Source organism: Chiloscyllium plagiosum, unplaced genomic scaffold (assembly GCF_037043375.1).
Source record: "Chiloscyllium plagiosum isolate Xiang-an unplaced genomic scaffold, Cpla_swu_hap1 HiC_scaffold_12, whole genome shotgun sequence".
NCBI lineage: Eukaryota > Metazoa > Chordata > Chondrichthyes > Orectolobiformes > Hemiscylliidae > Chiloscyllium > Chiloscyllium plagiosum.
This window is the reverse complement of record NW_028270150.1, coordinates 37,444,708-37,470,621: the sequence shown is the minus strand read 5'-3', so window position 1 is coordinate 37,470,621 and position 25,914 is coordinate 37,444,708. Positions and strand designations below refer to the sequence as shown.

The window sequence follows — 25,914 nt, the reverse complement described above, 5'->3', positions numbered from 1 at the left end:
CCAGACAGCATCCGAGGAGTAGCAGAATCGACATTTCGGGCCGGAGCGTTTAATCAGGAATGAGGCTGGGAACCTTGGGGGTGGAGAGATAAATGGAAGGGGGTGGGGCTGGGGAGAAGGTAAAACGTCATTTCTCTCGCTCCTCAGATGCTACCCGACCTGCTGTGCTTTTCCAGCAACACACTCTCAACTCTGATCTCCAGCATCTGCAGACTTCACTTTCTCCTAATCCATAATCCATGCTAGTCCATGATCTCCTCTCCCATATACTTTATATGGTCCTGATACTCTATGGAGTCTTTACAAAAATGCACATTGCTCCCTGCAACCTTTTTTGGATTTCATAGAATCCCCACAATATGGAAACAGGCCCTTTGGCCCAACAAGTCTGCACCGACCCTCTGAACACTATCCCACCCAGACCCATTCCCCTACCCTATTACTCAATATTTACCCCTGACTAATGCACCTAACCTACACACCCTTGGAATGTGGGAGGAAACCAGAGCACCCAGAGGAAACCCATGCAGACATAGAGAGAATGTGCAAACGCTACACAGTCGCCCCAATGCTGGAATCAAACCCAGATCCCTGGCGATGTGAGGCAGCAGTGCTAACCACTAGGTTTTTCAAATGCTCCTCTTTAGAGGATCCAGTAACCAAAATGTTGGCCCGACAACACTGAATACCTGGCAATTCACTCAAAATTTGGTCCATGGCCTCTGGAAAAGACCTGACACTGATGTGATGCCAAAAGGAAGTCGCTTGTAGTGGAACAGTCCTGTGTGTCACTATTGCCAGCAGTAGCTGGGACAATTTCACGACCCTCGTCTGCAAGTAGGCCTGCAATCCATTTTTGGGAATTTCTTTCCCAGCCAGTCCATGGAACAGGGGTATTGATGTAGATCAACTGTCAATTTCAAGCCTGAGACAGCTGGATGTTTTGTAAAGCAGAGGCACTGAGGAACTGGAGGTTAGGAAAAAAGTTAGGTCATAGACTAGTCAGAATCTTAATGGTTAGTGGAGCAACCTCAAAGAATTAAATAGACTTCTCTTACAGATGGCATCAATTATTTAAGTGTTATCTGCACAGCAAACTAGTAAGAATGTATCCCTGTATTTAACTCAGTATTTCATGATTCTGGACAGTAAAGAATTATACTTCATTCATAGGTCATGATGCACGACTGCTGTGATTGATCTAACAAGACTAGCAACCAGTATTAATTTGGACAAGGATAGGTGGAAAAATCTAAAAGATTGTTAAATTAGCTAATATACTGAACTCTGGACATGGATGCGGGCCTCTGATCAAAAAGTGGTTGGAGGAACATTAATTGGTACTTTTCAAACAGAAAAGGCTGCCTACTATAATTTCTGGTACAACATATTGCATGACATTCAATCATCAACTTACTAAACACAAATTATGTGAATTTTTAAATAATGACAATCTGCTAACCCAGAAACATTTTATTTTTCCTGCCCAACTTGCAAAATTTTACACTGTCAATACAATTAAAAATCACATTTCCTTAACAAAACCTCATATTGAAACAGACAACCAGAAGCTTCTTTATAAACAACACAAATCTTAGAGAAGATGAAATAAAACAATAACATACAAAAATACTCCCAGTCTTAATGTTCAAAACCTGCATATAGTTTGCATTTACAATTGAGATTCCTTGCAACTCAAGTCATGAACTCATTTTGATCATGCAAAAGGGGGCATGATTCCCACAGAATAAAAAGGTAACCTTGACTGTAGATTTACCATTGCTGGTCACAGCAACAGAGGATTTTAAAACAGATTACTATAGATCTACCTCAGTAATTACGAAATCATGCACTGTTTCAGTGACAAGGCAAAAAAAGGAAAATTTATGAGCAGGTCAAGGCAACTATATTAATAAAGTTTGACCATATGAAGTCATTCTTCAATGGACAGACATTTAAAACAATCTGCTCACTTGGCACTACTTCAATTCCCATTTCATTAACTGTTGTGGTTCTGTTCGCCGAGCTGGAAGTTTTTCATTAACTCTTACAAAGTAAAATATATTCTGCCTAGTATCAGTATAACACTCAAATTTGACCTCATAAGTAATGCAAATAATCTTGTGCATTTACTACATTTTAAAGCAAATTGCATTTTGTAGGTCAACATTCAATATGGACTCCTGCCATAACAGTTTCAATTATAGCTTTTCAATGTTGAATGATTTCCAGATTTGTTAAGTTCCTGCATTTGGTGGAACCTGGAGAATTACAAGAAACTGAAGAAATTTTTTTTCTCTCGCTGGGTAAAAACCTTTTCAAACAATTTACCGATTACCTGTTTTGGGGAAAGAGAAAGACATAGAAACATGTGCACACTTATCTATCAAGGCGAATCAACTCAAACAGCCCACAGAAATATTAATATGAAAAGATTCTCGAACAGAACTTCCACCAAAATTCAAATAATTGTGCTCAGCCCAATCTCAGATTCAGGTCTGTGATGTAGCACTTAAGTCATATGAAGAGATGTCTTTATAATGATAACAAGCACTGTAAAGCAATCCACTATGAAGACTGTAACCAACATTTTAAGCTTGCAGTCAAGAAGTTTCTATATCCACAAGAGTGCTGAATTGGATTGTTGTTGACAACGTACACGTTTCTGATGCTTTTGAGTGATCCAATTACAAGTCATTGATCCCATCTTACCGAAACAAGCAAAGGAAGGTTTTCACTACCTTTGATACTTCCAGAACAGTTCACTTGTTAAAAAGAACTTTAATTGTAAGAAACAAGCTCTTCCTGTAGTGTTATTTCCCTTTTATCATCAAATTTTCTTCCCTCTTTTCGACAATTCAGTACCCTGTGGTCATTATTCATGTGGGAGTTGACAGTGAGCATCAGCATACTATTGAATGGTCATGTATTTCAAAGCAAATCTGATTGTTTCCTTACCTGACATCCACATGTACATACTTCTCAGTAGGGTCCATGAATAGTAATCCACTGAATCAAACTGATATGGCTAATGCAGCATCCTCTGTTGAATGTTTTTGTACCAATTTATACCTCTCAGGCTGATTACTCAAGTTTGCTGACAAGATGTTCCCAGAGTCACATTATTAATCACACTGAAGATTATATCTCTTACACTAACGTATGAGACAACTTATGAAACTTTTACTTGAGTGATTTTAAAGTAAAGACAAAGGGTATGGAAAGGTTCTTAGAATAAGAAATGCCAAATTTCTTAGAGAGAATATTAGTCAACTTTGTCTCTAGTTTCAATGGACGACTAGAAAAGATTTCATTCAAATATGTGGTTATTGCTAATTCTCCGGTACATTCCCCAAGTGGATATTCTTTGTGTGAATTCAGTGAATGTTGATAGGCTGACCAATAAGAGGGTAAATCATTGGCAAGCCTAATATTTTCCTCAAGTCACATCAATGTAGTCAAATATGCCAGCATAAGCCACTCATTAATGAGCATAAAGCTTTGCTAATTCCACTCCTTCAGTGGTGGCATCATCACATTCTACTAGTAGGATTTCACATATCATGCAACTGCTTCTGACTTACCAGATGCTATGAAGATAATTCATCCCCATTGTATGCTATCCTGGCTACAAACTGCACTCAAATGGTCTACAAAAAGCACATACCCAGCTCTGAAAGAATGCAGATAGAGATATAGACCTTTTTGAGACACCATATTTTGATAATTAAATTAAGTCCTTTATATGTATTGGGTGAGAAAAGGTTATTAATTGCCACAATTACTATCCTAAAACTTGGCAATCCTTGTTTTCAAAATGTAGTGAAGCAACTATCTCAGCAAAAATGATTTTGCACAATCTTGGTATCAACTTAAATTCCACAAAATTTTCCTCACATTAAGTGCAGTATTTACAGCAGAAATTTCAGGTACATTTCACTAAAAATGGCTTTATTAAAAAACGTTATGGCATGAACTAGGTTGCCCAATTTTAAATATACTTACACAATCCTATCAATCTTATGTAATGAGACAGTTTGTAGTGCCTGTAATGTACAGATTTGCAAAGAGAGATAAATATATATTTAGGTGTTGCATTGTCAGATGTTCTTATTGTGTTATGGCCTTCAGACTAATCAAAACAAACATTATATTGCAATCAGGTGATATCCTCTTGGTCAACCCGATACCATGAAAGCACAGTCTACTGACATGGGAAAATGACTACTACCCATATCACTATGTACAAATTTTTTTTATATCACATTCAGGATTGTGAATCATCACAATACACTTTCCCTTGATTCATAAATGCTTAAACGGGAAATCGTTCTTCACTTTTTGTAGCAAACTAACAAATGTAATTCTAGATAATCTATCAGAATTTTACTACAAATAGCAAACAGATAACATTTTTGGAGATCTTATTTATTCTCCAAGGATGTTATTCTTAACCTTCATATCTCTAGCAGATTTATACTACTTAAAATATTGAGCTGGGAAGTGGAAGAAAATAGAATAAATTCTTATATAGAACTTACGACAGATAGACTGCACTACAACTGATACAGGAAGGCCTTCCATTCTAATTTTTAAAGAGTCAATCCAAAGACAGAAATGAATGCTTATTTTAAAATGGGGGTTAAACACACTAAAGAATAGCCAAAAACAAATGCATTAAATTACTTGATTCAGCGAAAGATTAAGAGCACAGAAATGAGCCTTCCAAACCTCTGATGTTTGAGTTATCAATGGAAGAATGCCATTTGGTTTACTGGGAAGAGTAACAAATCCCAGATTAGAATTTATTATTTATCGTGGCTGTACAGAAGAACTAATACAAGACTGGCAAAGCCTGAGAAAAGACAATAAGAATTTCAATGAAGCTGTGGATTGAACCACTTCAGTTAAATACAGGTTGAGCTTCCTAATTCATTACAAATCGGCACTTCTACAGTTGTTGTCAACTGTTATTTATTGGACACGTCTTTTGGGAATAGAAGTGAAGATACTTACCACACACTAATGTATCATGCCAAATTTTGAAAGTTAGGTTAACATGACTCTGTTAATAATAATCTGCAATAAACAAGTTCAGTATATTGTAATATCAATGGGATTGAAGATAAAGGATATAGTTTGTCCTTCCCATTCCATACATACCGATTGCCTGTGCTGCACTGCTAGCAGGGAACAGTTGCCTGGCAAGTTACATTATTCCCATTTGAGCTCATATACAACCTAGGAATGCCTCACTAGACCATGTGTTTGCTGGAAAAAGGTGTGATACTTAGAAATCTGAGTCTTGAAATAATTCAAACAGGTTTTGAATTTTTGAGTAACATGAAATTTGCTTAAACCAAAAGTACTCTCCTATTATAAAATGTAAAACAGTTTTCAGGAGCTTCGCAATTAATGACCATGAACTTTTCAATGAAGTGAAATTTAACTGAACTTTCCTTTCCGATTTTTAACTGATATGTAGATACATTACTTTACAGGACTCCAAATGAAATAACCACAGTGGCACACTGAAAATAATCAAATATAGCTGCTAGATGTGAAAGATCTTAACTGTAACTTCTGTGTTGAATATTTCTGAATGAAATTTCTCTGAAGGGGTCACCTACTGTTTACTAAACACATTGCACTCATTACAAGTTATAGTGAGAAAGTCTTTAAGTATACATTATACACATCACTGAAAATAGTTTCCATTTCAAAGCAATCTAGAATGTATCTCAATCCCTACAATTCGTTTCCACTTCCCACAGCTCACAATTCTGCATTTTCAATAATAGCATTTAGTCCTCGTCTCCAAAGTTCCGCAGCTGACTTTTCATTTTCCGCTCCCACAACCTCTGGTTGTCAGAAAATCCTTGTTTTCCCTTGTTGAAAGAATTTGGTCCTGCTGACGTTGGTGTTTCTCTGAAGAAAGACAACGTAAATTACCAAAATATTTAATTTAAATATGTGTAAATGCAATAATCTGCTACTTCAATGCATAATGGAATGTCACCATCTCATTATGGGAGTTTGTAAACTACATACATTTATAGAAGTCACAGCCTACATTTTGCATAATTCATCATCCTTGAAACACTGTTTAGTAAAACAAAGACATAAGATTAGATTAGATTCTCCACAGTGCGGAAACAGTCGGTCCAACAAGCCCACACTGACCCTCCAAAGACTAACCCACCCAGACCCATTCCCCTATTCCCTATTAATGCACCTATCACCATGGACAATTTAGCATGGCCAATTCACCTGAATTGCACATCTTTGAATTGTGGGAGGAAACTGGAGCACCCGGAGGAAACCCAAGCAGACACAGGGAGAATATGCAAACTCCAAACAGACAGTCACCCGAGGCTGGAATCGAACCCGGGTCCCTGGTGCTGTGAGGCAGCAATGCTAACCACTGAGCCACAAGTTAATCATAGTATTTTAAAATTAAAGCATTTTAAAATTAAAGCGGCTCGACAGATGGCTTGAGGTAGCAATTTTAGCTATTTGTTTATCTAAACATTCAATTGAATACAGTACACAAAAATTGCAAGACAGTTTATCCTACACACAACAACCATGGTACTAAGCTGAAACCCTCTGCCACACACAACAACCTGACTCAATTACAAACCCAGTGACTCCCACAGTTACCATGACTATAGTTCCTCATTCCTTGTCTCTGGTACAGAGACTATTCCAGTCTCTCTGTTTCTCCATTTCTGTTGTATCCATGTGAGTGTTTTTAACTATTTATTTATAAGATTTATTGCCCATACCTAAATGCTTTCAAGTAGTTGGCTGTGAGTTGCTGTTTTAAAAAATTCTCAAGGTCAAGGACCAGGCTCGCAGGAAAGTAGTCTGACACAGAACAAACAGCCAAGAGGCGAGTCTGCTAGAATATAAGTGTTTTATTCCCCGCAGCGTCGCCACAACCAGGTCTCGTACTTACAACGGGTCTGGTTTATACTCACTCTACGTGTTACCGGAACTGGGAGCCGTCAGTTCTCGTAGAGCGGTTGCCAACAACCCACGCTCGGCGGTTAAACGTAACCCCGGAGCAGACTCTACCGAACTGGAGACTTTTCCAGCTGATATACTCTTTTCCAGATATAAACATTCATGTGAACAGCAGAGCAAGGCTAAAAAACACATTCCATTCTGGTTACATACAGATAAGAAGATTCACACGGGAAGGTGTATAATAAGATTCACACGGGACTAAGCGACACCTTCCATTTTCGGTTAGATTCACACATGTATTGGGACACAATTTTAACCCTTTCACCACATTCCACTGCTTGGCCCAATACATGTGTTGCATTATGATTCACACATGTATTGGGACATAATTTTACACCACAGTTGCCTTCTTCAACTGCCGGATTTAATGCTGTCAGGGAGGGATTCCAGAATTTTATCCTAACAGAGAACTAACAGTGACATTGTTCCAAGTCAGGATGGTGCAGGAACTTGCAAGTGGTGGTCTTCCCACGTATTTACTATGTGTCCTTCCAGCTGGTCCGGTTCACAGGTTTGGAAGACGTTGTTGAAGAAGTCTTGAGTTTTTGTTGTGCATCTTGCAGATGGTTCATACTGACACTGCTGCAAATGACAGTCAGTGATACAGTATATGCTGAAGGTGTTGGGTGCCAACTGAGCAAACTGCTTTGTCCTGAATTATATTAAGCTGGAGTGTTGTTAACCTCCGTTTAATTTCCGTTAACCTCAACCGCCTCTGCTCCAGTGAGAAAGGTCGCAATATTTCAAGTCTACTTTTATATTTCAAACCCTCCATTCCTGATAACATCCTGGTAAATCTTTTCTGAATCACCTCCAGTTTAATAATATTCTTCCTATAACAGGGTGAACAGAATTGAACAAAGTACTCCAGAAGAGACCTCACCATTGTCCTTTATAACCTCAGTATGACACCTCAACTCCTGTACTCAAAGGTCTGAGTGATGAAGGCAAGCATGCTAAACACCTTCTTGACCATCCTGTCTACCAGTGACACAAATTTCAAAGAACTATGCACCTGAATTTCTAGGTCTCTCTGTTCTACAACATAACCTAGGGCCTTACTATTAATTGTATAAATCCTGCCTTTGTTTGTTTTACCAAAATGCAGTTTCTCAAATTTACCCAAATTGAGCTCCATCTGCCACTCCTCAGCCCACTGGCCCAACTGATCAAGATCTCTTTGTAATCTTAAATAACGTTCTTCACTATCCACTATATCATCAACTTTGGTGTCATTTGCAAATTTATTAACCACTTTCATCCAAACATTTATATAAATGACAAACAAAAGTGATCCCTTTCAAACACCGTTGGTCGTAGGTCTTCAGTCTGAAAAACATGCTTCCACCATTACCCTCTATGTCCGACCATAAAGCCAATTGGCAAGCTCACCCTGTTTCCCATATGATCAAACTTTACTAATTAGTCTACCTTGCAGAACCTTGTCAAAGGCTGCAAGTAAACAACAAGTACAGGACCAGTCTGCCCTCATCAACCTTTTTGGTTACTTCAAATTTCCCACATTGTTAGATAGATGCCAGTGTTGTAGCTTTACTGAGACAGCTTGACTAGAGGTGCAGCAAGTTCTGGAGCACATGTTCTTAGTACTACTGCCAGAATGTTGCCAAGGCTTAGAGCCTTTACAGCAGCGAGTGCCTTCACTCATCTCTTGATATCACATAGAGTGAGTCAAAATGGCTCAAGACTGGCAACTGTGATGCTAAGGATCCAAAGAAACCATTACACTGTGGAAACCAAATGAAGACTGAGTGTCTCCTTTGTGGAATATCCGCATTCAGACCATATGCATAACTGCAAGCTTCCAGGAGCATTTAATTTAATTCTTCACACACTTCCACTCTGGCCTCATTGTTCCCAGCCTCCTCTACCATAAGCTTGAGGAACAGCATAATCAATGTTACGGACCAAAACTGTCCTGAAAACAAACTTCCAAATCTCCTAGAAATGCATTATTTTCATATTCTCAAATATTTATTTAATCTTAAAATGAGCACCTCCTTTAGAGGAAATCTAATTTCTATTAATTTTTTTAAAAATTAATGTGATGCGTGGTGTTGCTGGCTAACTATTTTGGAAGTGAATTGCTTGCTTTGCCATTTCAGAGGTCAGTTAAGAGTCAACAATACTGATGCAGGTCTGGAGTCACATGTAGGCCAGATGAGGTAGATAACAGATTTCCTTCTCTTAAGGACATTAGTGAATCAGATGTCTTTTTCTTTTACAGCAGCATTTCAGCATCTGCCCCAATAGGATTCAAACCCAAGGCCCTAAGGTCCTGGATAACCAGTCCAGTGACATTACATCATACAACCACCTCTCCCCTCAAAGCTTACGTAGGTTTACACATTTCAGTATTTCCTCCATCCATTTGAATACTGTGTTTAAAGTTTAAAATTTAAAACAAGTTATTTGGAAATCTTTTTTGTGCAATTTCTGCAAAAGATTCTTTATTTTCATTCAACTAAATATAGATAAAAATTTAGTCAGCTTGTTATTAAACTATGATACCTAGAATTAAGTGAGCATTAATCACTGGATTGAAGTCATTTGGTTCTGACAGCAGTTCTCTTGTGAAATAAACAGCTAGTGATTTATAAAAATTTCAAAACCACTTAATTCATTAATAAAAGCACTGAGAGTTCAGCCACGTGGTGTCTCAGGGAGAAAGGTGAGGCTGGATGACCTCTACTTTAATGTCAGCGGTATAGAGGTGAGATAGATGAGTTAGGGGCATGGACTGACAAATGGACTGCAATGTTGCTGTCATCACAAAGAGGGAGGGACATGGCTGTTAACATTCCAGTGTATAGAATCTTCAAGCAGGACAAGGAGAGGGTGTGAAAGTGGAGGTGGTGTAACATTATTAGTTACTAGGTAAAAACAATGACTGCAGATGCTGGAAACCAGATTCTGGATCAGAGGTGCTGGAAGAGCACAGCAATTCAGGCAGCATCCGAGGACAGGCAAAATCGAAGTTTCAGGCAAAAGCCCTTCATCATTATTAGTTACTAGTCAGTTACTACCATAAGATAGTACAATATCTTGGAAGGGTCATCAAATGGGGCTTTGTTGGTAAACACAGAAATAAAAAGGGGGCAGTCATATTGTTAGGAGTGTATTATACACACCCAGTCACTAGTCAATTCACTAAGATGCATAAAAATGATTCAAAATGATACTGGGGAAAGTAATGAGCTAACATATCCATTTGAGGCTGAAATGTAGGAACCAGGCATCCATAGAAGGAATAGGAATTTCCAGGAAATAAAAAGGAAAAGAAACTCAGGTGGAGCAAACTAACTTGAGATCCTAGAGAAGCATAAAAAGTGCAAGGGGGGCACTCATGAAAACAATTAAAACAAATGCAGGCAAGATTAGGGAAAATCCCAAGATATTCTACAAATATATGAAGGGGAAGAGAACAGCCAGTGAAAAAGTAGGGTTTATTAGGGACCATGGGGTCAATCTGTGTTTTCAGCCAAAAGATATTTGAAAAGTGTTATATGAGTATTTCACTCATGTCTTTTCCTGGGAAAAGGAGGATGCAAGTACAGAATTCAAGATAGATTGCAAATTGATATAAGAAGCAAAGAGGTATTGAAGGTTGTGGCAAATTTAAAAGTGGACAAACACTCTGGTCCAGATGAACTGAGACAAGGGAGGAAATTACTGAGGCCCTGACCCAAATTTCCAAATCATCTCTGGCCACAAAGGAGGTGTCAGAGGACTGGAAGATAAGAAGGGTGGTAGAGATAGAAAAGGGAACTAAAACCCGCGGAAAGGAAACTATTGGAGAAAATGAACAAAGAAAAAAATTAATCTCCTTGCAGAGAGGCAAGGTTTGATCAGGGATGGCCAGCATAATTTTGTCAGAAAGACCCATGACTAACAAAAAATTCCAATATATTTGAGGAGGTCACTAAGTATTTGGATTAAGTTGGGACAGTTGATGTAGTTTATATGGATTCCAGCAAGGTCTTCGACAAGATCCCACATGGGAAACAGAAGGTATAAGCTCATGGGATCCAGGTTAACCTGGTACGGTAGCTCCAAAATTGGCCGGAGCTTGCTATACAGTGGTGTATCACAGGAATCGATGCTGGTGTGTGTGTGTGTGTGCACACGCACATGTTGCGGGGATTGTGGAGCTGGGGAATGATAAGTAGGTTCACATAGAACTCAGGTGGTTGACAGCAAGGAGAATGATAAACAGATTGATCTGATGGACATTAACCCTGATAAATGCCTTTGGAAGAACGATCAAGACAAGGGAATGTTTAATGAAATGGCAAGACACTAAGAAGCTCAGAAGAATAGAGGGATCTTGGGGTGCTTGTCTACAGATTTCTGAAGGTGTCAGGACAGGTTAATAGAGTAGTTAAGAAAGCACAGCTTTATCAATTACAGCATAGATTAAAAATGAAGGGAGGTCGTGTTACAGCTGAACTTTGGTTAGGCCACAGCCGGAGTACTGTGTGCAGTTCTGGTCACCACTACAGGAAGCATGCAATTAGACTGGAGAGGATGCAAAGTAGATTCACCAAGACGTTGCCTGGGATAGAGCACTTCAACTAATGAGAAAGGCTGGATAAGTTTGGCTTGTTTTCTTTGGATTCAGCAAACTTAAGTGATGTTGAATTTGCATACAAGCTGCAAGAAAAATGACACACGCTAATATTGATTGATGTCAGAATTTGTCTTCTTTTGAAACACAAAGAAATTAACTCCAAAGCAGCTTAGTTTCACTAAACTAACTCTTTTTAATTCAATAGCTTTGGAAGCAATTGCTTGGAAGGACTCTATTTTAAGGATTTCCAAGTGTTTAATTATCAGTAAAGCAAGTTTAAAAAGGCATAAAAACAACCGCAATCTCAATTTTAATGCCTGTGCTCGATATGGAATTAAATGTCCTGTGGATATATACAGTACAAAGTAGAGTTTGATAGGGCAGCATGACATTAATAGAACATTCAAAAGGATGCAGTTAAAACTGATTTTCCACAGGAGCCAAATCAACAAATTACTGCTCGGAGGACGATGTGAAATATAATTTCTTTTGATGTGTTTGTGAACAAGTGCATTATACTGCTAGTTGGTATTCCTTCCAAGCTTTAATCTGGGCTTTCAGTATTATTTCATTATTTCTTCCATCTAAACCGAAGAATAGCTTAAAAATGTCTTGTTCCATATAATGCTTAGAACATTACTTTTTAAAAATTATTAAAACATACCGTCCCATATTCTTCATGCGCATTTTTGCTTCAGGAGGCATTTCCTCTGGTTCACTCTGCAAGTAGAAATAAAGGATTCAGTTAACCACCAATCAATGTCTTTGTACTATATTTCAAACCCAACCTTAGTTAACTAAATTGGAAGAACTGGATTGTTCAAATTCAAGCCATCATGATGAGCCAGAAGGCAACTTGCACACTTACTGGATTTCTGATGCAAAAGTCTAACTGAGCCTCATTATAAAACAAAACTCCACAGGAGTTCTTTATATCCTGAAGAACATAACTATTTTTCTGTGGCATCATGTATGCACAAAATTGAAGCTCTCCCAAATACAAAGGGGCATCAAAATGCAGGAAAATGCAACTCTCAAAAAGAACATTCACTGGTTACATAGCAACGATGCAACATCTAGATGGATATTCATACGTTCAGAGACCAGAATCAGCAAATCCAATGATAAGCAAATATTACTTTCAGTCTTAAAAATGATTTTAAAATGGTTTAAAAATGAAGTCAAATAATAAAATGAAATACTGTTTTAGAAGTGCCAGACATTATTTTTCCGCTATGGATGGGCTATATATAAAATCCACTATCTTAGAGTCAGAATTCAAGATGAGCCCAAGGTCCCAACACCCAATTCAGATTCATGCAGAAGTTCTCACAGCACAATTCAAAGAGAATCCCCCATCCCCAATATTGTGGTTAACATTCGTTTCTCATCAAAAACAAACCAATCATTAATCTTGTTATCTATCTACAGAACCTTATTCATAAATTGATGTTCATATTTAGCTAAAAAAACCTAAAATGATAAGTAAATACATCAAACACTTCTGGATGTTCCAACATATGAAAGGGGTTACACAAATGCAAATTATTCATTAAAACCAGAATTAGACTGAAAGATTGACTTCAAAAAATGTATCTGAACTTCAAGCAATCCAAGTAAAATAAATCATTGTATGGAGTTAAAAAGACTGCATACAAATAGCAAATGTTTTGCTACAATTGATCAACAAGACTACTTTCTACCAAAAGCATACTGAAGGATGTAATACAAGAACAGAAATTGCTGGGTAAACTCAGCTGGTTGGCAGCATCAATGGAGAGAAAACAGAGTTTACATTTTGTGTCCAGTGACCCTTCCTCTGAACTGATACTGACTAGGTAGAGAAGGTACATATGATGAAGACAGGTTTGGGAGGAAAGGAGTGGGGTAAAGGAATGAGTGGATAAGTAGAGCCCAGAGAGAAAGAACAACAGTTAGGCAGACAAACGGATACATAATAGTATTCCAGGGAGAAAGAAAAGCTGATAATATTTTATTTCATTTAGTTTGGTTTTGAAAGACATACAAGATAAATCACAAGTACCCTGGCCCACGAGTATTAGTTAACTTTTCCCAAACACTGGCAATCAGAACTATTATTCACAGTCAAATATGCACTTTTTGACAATACTAATCCATTTTTAAAAGGACATTGTAACAGCTAACTTTCTAGTACAGCCAGGAAACAATCAGCTACTAGTCAAAAGCATAAACTGACCATTCCCATTCTTGAGAACATCACAGCAGCCAGACTTCAAAACCACTGCAATTCATCTGATAAAGATTTTGAACCAGAAACTCTGATATATTTCCAAGTCAGAATGGTGTGCTGTTTGGAGGGGAACTTGCAGGTGGTGATGCTGTTGTCCATTTGTTCTTGTTTTTCAAATGGTAGAATTAAAGGCATGGAAGATGATACTTAAGGAGGTCTGGCGTATTATTGAATGCATCGTGCAGATGTCCACAGTGCTGCCACTGTGTGCTGGTGAAGGCAATGAGGGTTTAAGGTGGTGGATGGCATGTTGATCAAGCCGTTCTTCAATATTAGATAATATCAAGCAGAGTGCTGTTGGAATTGTACACAACAAAACAAGTAATGGATCAGGGGAAAGGTTTCTACTAGTTGAAGTTATACATAGCATGAAGGAAGGTAGTTGTGGGTTTTGGAGGTCAATCATATCAGCTCCAGGACATCCATACAGGAGCTTGTCAGGGTACTGTTCTTGGCTTAATGACCTTCAGCCAATTCATTTGGGACTTTTCCTCCATCTTGAGAGTAGAAGTGATGACATTCACTGATAATTGCATAATGATCATGACCATTTCCAACTCCAGAGATACTTGTGCCACACAGTGTGAATCAATGATCATCTCCGACCAGAAAAAAAACTAATCATCATGCTTTGACATTCAATGGCGTTACTAATGTTGAATGCCGCAACTGCCAACATCCTGGCAGTTACCACTAACCAGAAAAATACTGTGATTGCAAGCATAAGTCAGAGGCTATGAATCCTGCAGCTAGTAACTTATCTCCAGGTTCTCCAAAACCTATCCACCAAACACAAGTCAGGACAACTCACCAATGCTCTTTAGACAGTGCCTTCTAAATCTACAACCACTGGAAGGGTTACAGATACATACTGCCCTCTAAGCCACTCACCGTCCTGATACGGACATAAATCTCCACACCTTCAGAGTCACCAGGTCAAACTCTGAGAACAAATTCTATGGCAGCACTCTGGATGTACCCACAGCAAATGAACAGGAGAAAATCAAGAAGGCAACTCACTGCCACCTTCTCAAGAATAACATATGGTGAAGATTGAGACAGCAAGGTGATTCAGTGGTTAGCGCTACTGCCCCACAGCACCAGAGATCTGGGTTCAATTCCAGCCTTGGGCAACTCTGTACAGAGTTGGCATATTCTTCCTGTGTCTGCGTGGGAAGGGTTTGGAGGGATATGGGCCAGGTGCTGGCAGGTGGAATTAGATTGGGTTGGGATATCTGGTGGCATGGACAAGTTGGACTGTTTCTGAGCTGTACATCTCGATGACTCTATATGCAGGTTAAGTGGACTCGTCATGCTAAATTTTCCATAGAGTCCAGGAATGTGCAGACCAGGTATGTTAGCCTTGCAAAATCGAGTCGAGAATCTGGGTAGAATGCGCTTCGGAGGGTCATTGTGGGCCCTTTGGCCTGCCTCCACACTGTAGGGATTCTACGATTAGCTGGATGATCTGAACCAGTTTAGCAAAGATCACTCTTAGTGGTTGCAATGGGGTGCTTATGTTTTAAAGATGATGGAAAGGCTTTGGGCAATAGGTGAGTGAAGCACACGAGTAACCTAGGCACTGATCTGTTGCTGCTCCAGTTAAATGTCCAGTTAGTGGGACGACAGAGGTTGTCAATGTGGGAAATTCAGCAACAATAGTAACTGTTAAGCGTCCAAAGGTGACAGTTAAATTCTCTCACATCGGAAATAGTCATTACCTGACAGTTGTGTGGCACAAATGGTTTTTGCCACACATCAAAACAATGCTTGAATGTTATTCAGGCTTTTCTTTATGCAGGTAAAGATTATTTCAATACTGTATCTGAAAAGTTGTCTATCATATTGAACACAGTGCAATTATTACCATTTTTGACAATATGGTGCAGGAAAGTCTTCAATGAAGCAATCGAAGATGGTTGGCTGATAGGAACTCTTGCCATGATGCTCTATGGATATATTGATTAGCATCCAACAATCACAATCATTTTCCTTTCTGCAGACTGACTGCCACTGACTTCAACATTGTTAGTTTTCCCTGAGGCCACACTCAATCAAATGCTTTGACATCAAGGGCAGTCATGCTTATCCCACCTCTTTATCCACATCTGCAACAAGGCTGTAATGAGATATGGAGCCAAATTACTTTTTCAAAACTGAAAATGAGCATCAGTCAGCAGATTATTGCAGACCAAGTTGCTATTTGACAGCAATGAACTTCAGCAATAAACATCGAGTGGATAATCCATTTAGGGACCCAACATACTTTCACCATTCAGGGATCAACAGTAGGCCCAGTCGCTTCAGTCTTTCAGTGTAAGGTAATCCTGCCATTCCAGGAATTGACCTCGTGAACCTACGCTGCACTCCCTCAATAGCCAGAATGTCTTTCCTCAAATTTGGAGACCAGAACTGCACACAGTACTCCAGGTGTGGTCTCACCAGGGCCCTGTACAGCTGCAGAAGCACCTCTTTGCTTCTATACTCAATTCCTCTTGTTATGAAGGCCAGCATGCTATTAGCCTTCTTCACTACCTGCTGTACTTGCATGCTTGCCTTCATTGACTGGTGTACAAGAACACCCAGATCTCTCTGTACTGCCCCTTTACATAAAATGATTCCATTGAGGTAGTAGTCTGCCTTCCTGTTCTTGCTACCAAAGTGGATAACCATACATTTATCCACATTAAACTGCATCTGCCATGCATCTGCCCACTCAACTAACTTGTCCAGGTCACCCTGTAATCTCCTAACATCCTCATCACATTTCACCCTGCCACCCAGCTTTGTATCATCAGCAAATTTGCTAATGTTATTGCTGATACCATCTTCTATATCATTAACATATATTGTAAAAAGCTGCGGCCCCAGCACGGATCCCTGCGGTACCCCACTGGTCACTGCCTGCCATTCCGAAATGGAGCCGTTTATCACTACCCTTTCTTTCCTATTAGCCAAGCAATTTTCAATCCAATCTAGTACTTTGCCCCCAATACCATGCGCCCTAATTTTACTCACTAACCTCCTGTGTGGGACTTTATCTAAAGCTTTCTGAAAGTCCAGGTACACTACATCTACTGGATTTCCCTCGTCCAACTTCATAGTTACATCCTCAAAAATTCAAGAAGATTAGTCAAGCATGATTTCCCCTTCATAAATCCATGCTGACTCTCTCCTATCCTGTTACTACTATCCAGATGTGCAGTAATTTCATCCTTTATAATAGACTCCAGCATCTTTCCCATCACTGAGGTCATACTAACTGGTCTATAATTTCCTGCTTTCTCTCTCCCACCTTTTTTAAAGAGTGGTATAACATTAGACACCCTCCAATCCTCAGGAACCGACCCCAAATCTATTGAACTCTGGAAAATAATCACCAACGCATCCACGATTTCCCGAGCCATCTCCTTCAGTACCCTGGGATGCAGACCATCAGGCCCCGGAGACTTATCAACCTTCAGACCTAACAGTCTCTCCAACACCAAATCCTGGCAAATATAAATTCCCTTAAGTTCAGATCCTTCAGCCACTGTTACCTCAGGGAGATAGCTTGTGTCTTCCCCAGTGAAGTACCCATTTAATTCCTCTGCCATTTCTTTGTTCCTAGTAATATATTCCCCTGTTTCTGTCTTCAAGGGCCCAATTTTTGTCCTAATCATTTTTTTGCCTTGCACATACCTAAAAAAGCTTTTACTATCCTCCTTAATATTCTTGGCCAATTTACCTTCGTTTTGAGGTTTCCCACCTCACTACCCTCCCATGCAGTGCATTCCAGACCCCCACCACCTTCTGGGATACAGTTGCTTTCTATCATGATCATAAGACCACTGAAGGTTGCACACTTGATAAAATTGCTCAACTATTTGAACAAAAGCATTTCTTTAAATAAGACGTAATTAAGCATCTTGTTTCCCACTCTCAACAACAAACTTGAAATTAAAACGCGGACTCAATTCTGCCAACAGGATGCACATTTCTGCACTTATGTCTTGAACTCATAACAGGAGAACAGAATAGGTTATTCAACCTGGCAACAGTATGGCTCAAAACTACTTTGTACAAATCCTTAGTGTCACATTTGACCCTAAAATGAACTAATGAACAAATATTCACGCCATCACTAATGTAGGCTATTTGTATTTTTGTTACATTTCCCAAATTCAACCTCGTTCAGCCTACCTGCTGCAGAAACTCTTTTTTTGCATCTTGACTATTCAAACCCCTCAATATTGGTTGGTTTCCACATTCCCACTCCTCTAACCCCACAACTCTGACTTATCTACTCACCTACTTCTGTCTCAAAAATTCAAGATCTCAGTCACACAACCATTTCTTGCTTTGTCGCCAGCTACATAGGCCAGAGCTTTGGATTTCTCTCTCCACACATCTTCATCCTTTTATCTTTCTTTCCCTCCTTGAAGCTACTCTTTATAAGCAACCAGGCTTGAACAAGATTTTAGCTGAAAATGTGTTGCTGGAAAAGCGCAGCAGGTCAGGCAGCATCCAAGGAGCAGGAGAATCGACATTTCGGGCATGAGCCCTTCTTCAGGAATCCTGAAGAAGGGCTCATGCCCGAAACGTTGACTCTCCTGCTCCTTGGATGCTGTCTAACCTGCTGCGCTTTTCCAGAAACACATTTTCAGCTCTGATCTCCAGCATCTGCAGCCCTCACTTTCTCCTTGACCAAGATTTTAGTCATCTAACCCAATACCTCCTTATGGGGTTTGGTACATTTTACTTCATAACGCTCATGTGAAACATCTTGGAATGTTTCATTAAGTATAAGTTGTTCTTATTAGACTATTAAGTTGATCCAGGCATGTTTATACAATCTTCACTCACAATATATTTTCCTCTTGTTTTCTCAGTGAGGGAACAGTATGACTCCTAACAGCTAAAATTTTATAGATGATTTAAAATTATGTACTTACATCTTCATCTTCATTGAATACAGCTGCAACTGAAGGTTTCTTTGGAGCTAAAGCAGGTGGACTTTCTTTAGGTTTCTGGGAATAAAATTAAATTATAAGATTTCAGTTCTAATTGCTCACTGTAGGTCAAATAAAACAAATATGGAGAAGTCTTAAACCAGTTTCCCAATCAGATGTAAAGGGATTGTGTTTTCGGCCTTAGAATAGCCCAGATATAATAACCTTAACGCAATTTGCGTAAGAACATCATTCCTCATGCATAAAATGAGCACAGCGAACTTATTTGATTATTCCCACTTGCAGGTGTTTTCCCCATTGCTTTCATTATATTTCCCTTCACCTTCTTATCCAAATGTCTTTTGAATGTTCCTAATGAATCTGCTTCCATCATTCTTTCTGATTGTGCATCTCAGACCATGAGTTACTTTGTGTAAAAACAAGATTTCTTGGTACTCATTCGCCAAACACTTTAAATGATGTTCCCTGGTTTCCATCTTGTCACTGAAAGGTCTTTATTTAATCAATTAAAATCATTCAAGACTTTCAAAGTCTGCATCAGATCTCCTCTTAACCTGCTCAGCTTCAAGAAGAAAAATCCTAGCTTATGCAGTCTCCTTACATGACCAAAACCTGTCAGTGTTGGTAACGTTCAGTACGTTAGCACTCTCTCCAAGGTTGTCACATCATTCCTAAAATATGGTCTCCGAATTGAATACAATACTCTAGTTAATGTCTAAACAATGTTTTTTAAGGTTTAACATGATTCCTTCTTTCTGTACCATATTTCTTCAAATAATGAGGCCTAGGCTTTCATATGCTTTCTGACTACAGTTAACAAACTTACACGCTCTCAAATGAGTTCTGATGTAAAGCCACAAATAATTCAGATTGAGTATTGCAATGTTCCATATAAAACAAAACTACTGCACTAATTTTCCTTCTTGGTGCTTTGCCAATGATTCTGAGTTAAGACATACTCACCACAGGGAAATACTGTGCTTTGTCTCCTCTATCAAACCACCTTGAAAATCTATATTATACCCCCTCCGAGCCATTTCATTTCAAGAAGAACAATCCTAATGTTTCCAACCTTTCTTCAGAACTTGGCGACATTCAGGTAAACCTCTTCTATATATTTTCTCATGTTTTCACTGAATCACGCTGCCGAGATTATCCACAATACTTCAGATGAGATTTTCAAAGTTCAAATATAACTTCTCTATTTCATTTATTCTATCCTTTTCACCCAGCCTGACAATTTGTCCTGAAGCCTTTAAGAATGTGTGCATACAGACGGATCCACTACACAAAAAGCCAGGCCAATCAGAATAGACTACCTTTCCTACTAATCCTCCCAATGTGCCAGTCAGGCAGGTAACAAAAACCCAATATTACCCAACTATAAGAAACGGCACGAAAAGGACCATTCTTGGCCAAGTGACGTAAAATTACATTGAAGTAATTTGATCAGAATGCAAAAACATGCTTCACATCTTACAATGTTTCTTGACCTTTCAACTAGTTATCTAAATTTTCTTGTTTCTCTTTTGGCCATCGTGTCACTGCCAAAAGAAGTCCTTTAATCTAGTTTTTAAGTTTAATGTGCAAAATGGTTTCAAATTCTAATATTTCTGACCAATAAAGAGAGAGCAAATGTGATGGTGCCAGTGACTTCCATCAGTGAAAGCATCTCCACTCCATATATGCAAAAACAAGTGAAATGGAATGTGCCAGGTTGGGTATTTACAACAAGTGTAAAAGAGTACAATAAACTGATACACAGTTTTACATAAATAGGTAATGGCTACTCATTTTGTTTTTACAGTGGTTACTGGCAGATTATTCAAAGCAGAGGTTCCAAGAATTATCAAATCCTAGTTCAGTGCCTGAACTAGAGTTGAGATAACTTAACTCAAAGTTCATGGATCAACTTTGTGATCTTCTTGGGTTATAATGTGCAATGATATAGAGGATTACCATGCTCAGCAATTTAGAAAAAGGATTTCTTAAAGGAAGATGCAGCTAAGCATCTTTTTCCTCACCCTCAAAGCAAATATGAATATTAGCAATAGGCACTCATCATTCTGCTAATGAGGAATAAATCTTGAATGTCTCTTAAGTCATTCAATCACTCAAACTTGTTTTATAATTCAATTACCTGTGGCTAAGCTGTTCCATAACTACATGTATCCACCTTCGCTCAATATTGCTTGGTATCTTTTACCTATTAATAATCTACTGATTTCCATCATGAAAATGCTCAGTTTGTCTATTTTATTATGCATTCCTTAAAATAATCTAGAGGAATGCAATATAGCTTATGAATATTTTGAAAAGAATATTCCAGTGTACGTGTATATGAAACTCCACACCTCATGTCAGCATCAAAAGTATGTTACATTGAATAAAGGTCTTATTATAATAGTATACTACTAATTCAAATGTGTAGCTCTGCTTGCAATTCCCTTGTCCTACATGCTACATTTACTAAAGTTAAGCAAAGCATTTAAAAGGTAATATTCAAGACTTCTACTGAGCAAACCCTCACCTAACATCAACTGCCTACAAACATCCTAGAAATAAACTTCCTGACAATTCTCAGCACAACTACGTATTACCATTTCTAATCCTTTACCAATTAAATTTCTCTCAAGTAGAAGGCTGTGAAGAGAAGAAGGTAAAATCGTAGCAAGTTTGAAATAAGTATATATTTTATTTGATGCTGAATACAAGCATTTACTATGGCTTTAATGTTCATATGAGGGTCAGACTCTAATTAACTGCCCCATTCCAGAGCTTGAATTATGACTTCAGCTAAATTTCTGATCTAAATTCTTCCTCCCTTTTGGTGCTGAACATAATCAATTCAATGCTGCAAAAACGCCACCCATTTAACATCATACAAAAAATGATTCTGCAATTAGAAACATCCATTATGATAAACTGTAAATATCCATTTGACACATAGAAAGCAAAAAAAAATTACTTACATTTGCTCCTAATTTGATGGAAATTGGGGCTGGTTTCTTTACGGTCATACTTCCTATTGAAAATCCAATTTTGGAAACTTTTGCAGGGGTTGGTTTGTTGTTTGCATCCCCGGAAGCAGAATCATCTTGATTTTTCTCGTCAGCTGCTCTTTTCTCTGCACTTCGAGATGAACTTTCGCCTTCATTACTGGAAGAAACAGTCTTAGTTTTCACAGTTTTCTCTTCCTTCTCTTCTAGTCCTGGTGGAGTCGAAACAACTTACCAAGATGAGATACTTTTATCGAGCACTTTGGTGGATGCAGCAACCTCATTAAGTATTAGGGAGCTTCTGTGAGTATGCACTGACTGAACCAGTAGTCTCTTCCACTGTTTGTCAGATACAGTAGATGCAGGCACCGAGAAACCATTTCATAGATGGATGGACTCTATATTTCAGTTTCAGGGCAGGATTAATCCAGTGCTCCTGTTTCTTGGACCCCAAAGGAAAATTCACAGGACCAAAACAGTACAGATTTTGGTAGACCAAAGGTCCACAATGAGGAAATATTCACCAGTGACTGTAAAATTGCAGACTTTCAAGTGTTACATTATAAGCCATGTTGGGGGAACACCAGAATGACAACATCCTAAAATAACTGATGACAAATATAGTGCCAAGATGGGCCGCATTTCAAAAACAATGATTCACATAGTCCAGTTATGATCAATTACTTTAAGACCTATAGTCCGAGCAATTTCAGTTTCTACTTTGTGAATTTTAAAGTCATTTGTTTTTCATTTCTTACTCGTCAATAGTAACAGCCAACAGAATATACATTGTTCCAGTGATCAAATATATTAGATAATTCTTCAAATCTCTGATATTTGAGTTTGAATTTTGATTAAAGTTAATTTTGAAGACAAAGTTCAGAATGGCAAATGAGGCAAAAGCTTAATAAGATTAAATAATTTAATCCATATGGGTCATCTGCTCCAGAATAAAATTTATTCCAAATAGAATAACTTTAGTTAGGCTTGCTAGTTTTCAAAAAAAAGGTTCCACCTGGTTTTGAACAAATCACTTGCACGAATGTTTCAGGTTCAAATGGTTTAATACATGCACTAACTATCAGCTTTTATTTCAAAAGCACATACCCATTATTAAATAGCTTCTGCAACCCTGATGTGGAATCAGCTATTGAGCCAAAATATTTTCCTTTCATTAGCCTTACAGTTAGTCAGGCAGAAATGAATACTATGATAGAGATTGATACCAATTATATGCATACACATAATACACAGAACATAATTCTAACGGTTTGCTTTCAACTAATCACTGTGGTTTTTGGTATTTATTTACTGCATGGTAGCTTTGTTGCCCAAGACTGAAAAGACAACAACAATTTAAGAATGCTAATCAAACTGGTTTACTATGATCGAGGTTGGTAACAGGCTAACTAAAAATGGCAGTATGTTAAGAGCTTAACACATTTTTTTACAATTATTTACAGGATAATCCTACAGCTAACAATTGGAAATCCATTATTTGTGAATTAGATGTTTTAAATTCCAAATATGTCTGCTAACATGATTTACCTCAGCCAGATTAGATATTGTAATTTTTAAATACACTGTTATATTCAATTCTAAAGCAATGCAACAAAGATGCACTAATTTAATGTTTACTGATTAAACACAATTAGTACTGTATTGGTCCTACTGGATTTTTCGTGTTGCCAAAATCCTGAATCACTGAATGCATCCAGCACTATTTTCACATGGCATTTTGTTATGAGTTACCAGTCATTACATATATTAAGATATTTAAACATTCCTTAAAAAAACATAAAATTTATGATTACAAATTATTACAGATATAATAAATTGTGCTGTTGTTATATTGCCATGTGTTATTCTTGATTGGGACTTTCATACTTTTAATCAGGTGTTTGATTTGAATTTCAGATACTATTTAAAAATCATGAACATACCCAATAAAAATCTGCTTCAATAGCAATTGGCAAAATTAGATCAATTATCAAAAATGTATATGGCAACAAAACTCTATACGTACTCCACGCTGTCTTTATCTACTTTTTAAATCAGAATCTCAGCCACGAATATGTACACTAGGTCACAATAAGATTTCCTTCTAGTTTCCATTTCGCTTTACAAGACTTTAGCAAGAGTTGGATTGCAGATTTCAAAGCTTTAAGTTCTTTTTATTAAAAATAGCCAGATCTGTGCATTAACACACACAAGAAAAATTGTGTTTCCCAGCTTAATTTGTTTAAAAGGTCCAAAATAGTTATCGTTCTCATGGAATGTTTTGTTAAAATTTTTCGCTCGAGGACCAGCAATTTAGTACTTAGGAAATTAACACCAATAAATCGGTATTTAAAAATCGAGTTTGAGATTTAAAATATTTAAGGGTGATGTAATTCTGCAAACAGGATTAATGTATTCGAGCAAAAAAAAAGACACTAATTGCTCAGGGCTCGGAGCCTGTACACAGTGGCGAGGTGGAAAGAGACTCGAGGCCCGGCCCAGTCCGCCCGCCTACTGATCCCGCACTGGCTGCACAGCCTCCTCCGGAGCGGGGCAAGGGAACCTCGCTTTATGGTTTTTATTATTAATTTCGTCCTTTGGCTAATATGAAAACGTGTGGATTTGTACATCCTGCCGCGCTGTGTGCGTAGTTAAAAGAGTATGAAGCGGCACCTTCATCTTGCAGTTTCTCGAGCTCCGAGCGTGTTTCCTCCGCCATTTTCAACCAACTTCAAACCGCCAACAGCACCCTGGGAGGGGCGTGACGCCACTTCCGGCCCCTCCCCCCGGGCTGGTTCCTGTTTGAGGAGAAGGGGAGAAAGGCTTCACAGTTGAGAAGAGGATACAATGGATTGCTAACCTTTCCCACTGCGTGATGAACCAGGAGCACGAGTAGGAAGTTTAGCCCCTCGACCCTGCTCCGTCACTTGATACTATAATGGCTTAGCCTCGACTCCACTTGCTTCCTTGCTCTCCACAGCTCTTCAATACATTACTCATTAAAATCTCTTCCACTCCTACTTAAATTTACTCTCAACATCCAAGGAGCCACTAGGGCAGTGCATGCCACAGATTCGTGAGGATTTTATTGTCACGTGTACTCAAGTACAGTTAAATGTATATAATGTAGCCACATATGGTGACATCTTAGGTACCTAGGTACAAAAAAAGCTGAGGTATAAAGTAGTAAGAGAAACGAGAATTAAAAAGTTAACCATAAAATAGTGGAAAATAAAGAAAGAGGTGATAGTTTGCATTAAAGTCCTTCACAGTTCCAACAATAAAAAAGAAAGTAATAAGTTACAAGTTCAACAGTCTTTCTCTTCAACAGGACCCTTTGAGGGAAGTAATTAATCCTCATCCTTGTTTTAAATCTGCTACCCCCTCTCCTAAAACTATGATCTCTCATTCTAGACTGCCCTCCAATTGTGAACATTATTCTAACAATAATGACAATATGTACATTGATTACAAATAAATTATGTAAATTTGCATCGGAATGTCAGATGGCCAATTGGGAAACTCAGGAAAATGCTTCAACTAGCTTAATTAGAATGGAACTCACTATGACAGAGTAACAGTTCCAACAATTTTTGTTTCAGATTCCCAAAATGTTAGCACTTTTTGATTTATAGTGCTTAAAACAGTTTGAGCCCTTCGGCCCTTGATGTTGTGCCAACATTTTATCCTACTCTTAGATCAAACTAACCGACATACCCTTCATTTTACTATTATCCATGTACCTATCGCTTAAATGTTCTAACGTATCTGACTACCATTGCTGGCAGTGCATTCCATGCACCCACCACTCTCTGTGTAAAAAAACCTACCTCTGACAACTCCACTAAACCTTCTTCCAATCACCTTAAAATGCTGTCCCCTCGTGTAAGCCACTTCTCCTGAGAAAAAGTCTCTGGCTATCCCCTCTGCCAATGCCTCTCATCATCTTCTACACCCCTATCAAGTCGTCTCTCATTCTTCTTCACTCAAATCACAAAAGCCCTACCTTTTCTTCATAAGACATGCCCTCCAGTCTAGGCAGCATCCTGGTAAATCTCTGCACCCTCTCGA

At 38.4% G+C, this 25,914-nt stretch overlaps 1 protein-coding gene across 1 annotated transcript; it reads right to left on the bottom strand.

Annotated features, from left to right (window-relative positions):
• Positions 1-1,458: 1,458 nt before the first annotated feature.
• pcnp (PEST proteolytic signal containing nuclear protein) lies at positions 1,459-24,654 on the bottom strand. The gene is made up of 5 exons (XM_043701115.2): positions 24,517-24,654; positions 21,817-22,055; positions 18,827-18,901; positions 12,285-12,340; positions 1,459-5,928 (listed from the first exon to the last, which is right to left on the bottom strand). Exons 1-5 carry the CDS (start codon positions 24,560-24,562, stop codon positions 5,805-5,807), a joined length of 540 nt encoding a protein of 179 aa, XP_043557050.1. The 5' UTR covers positions 24,563-24,654; the 3' UTR covers positions 1,459-5,804.
• Positions 24,655-25,914: the final 1,260 nt, after the last annotated feature.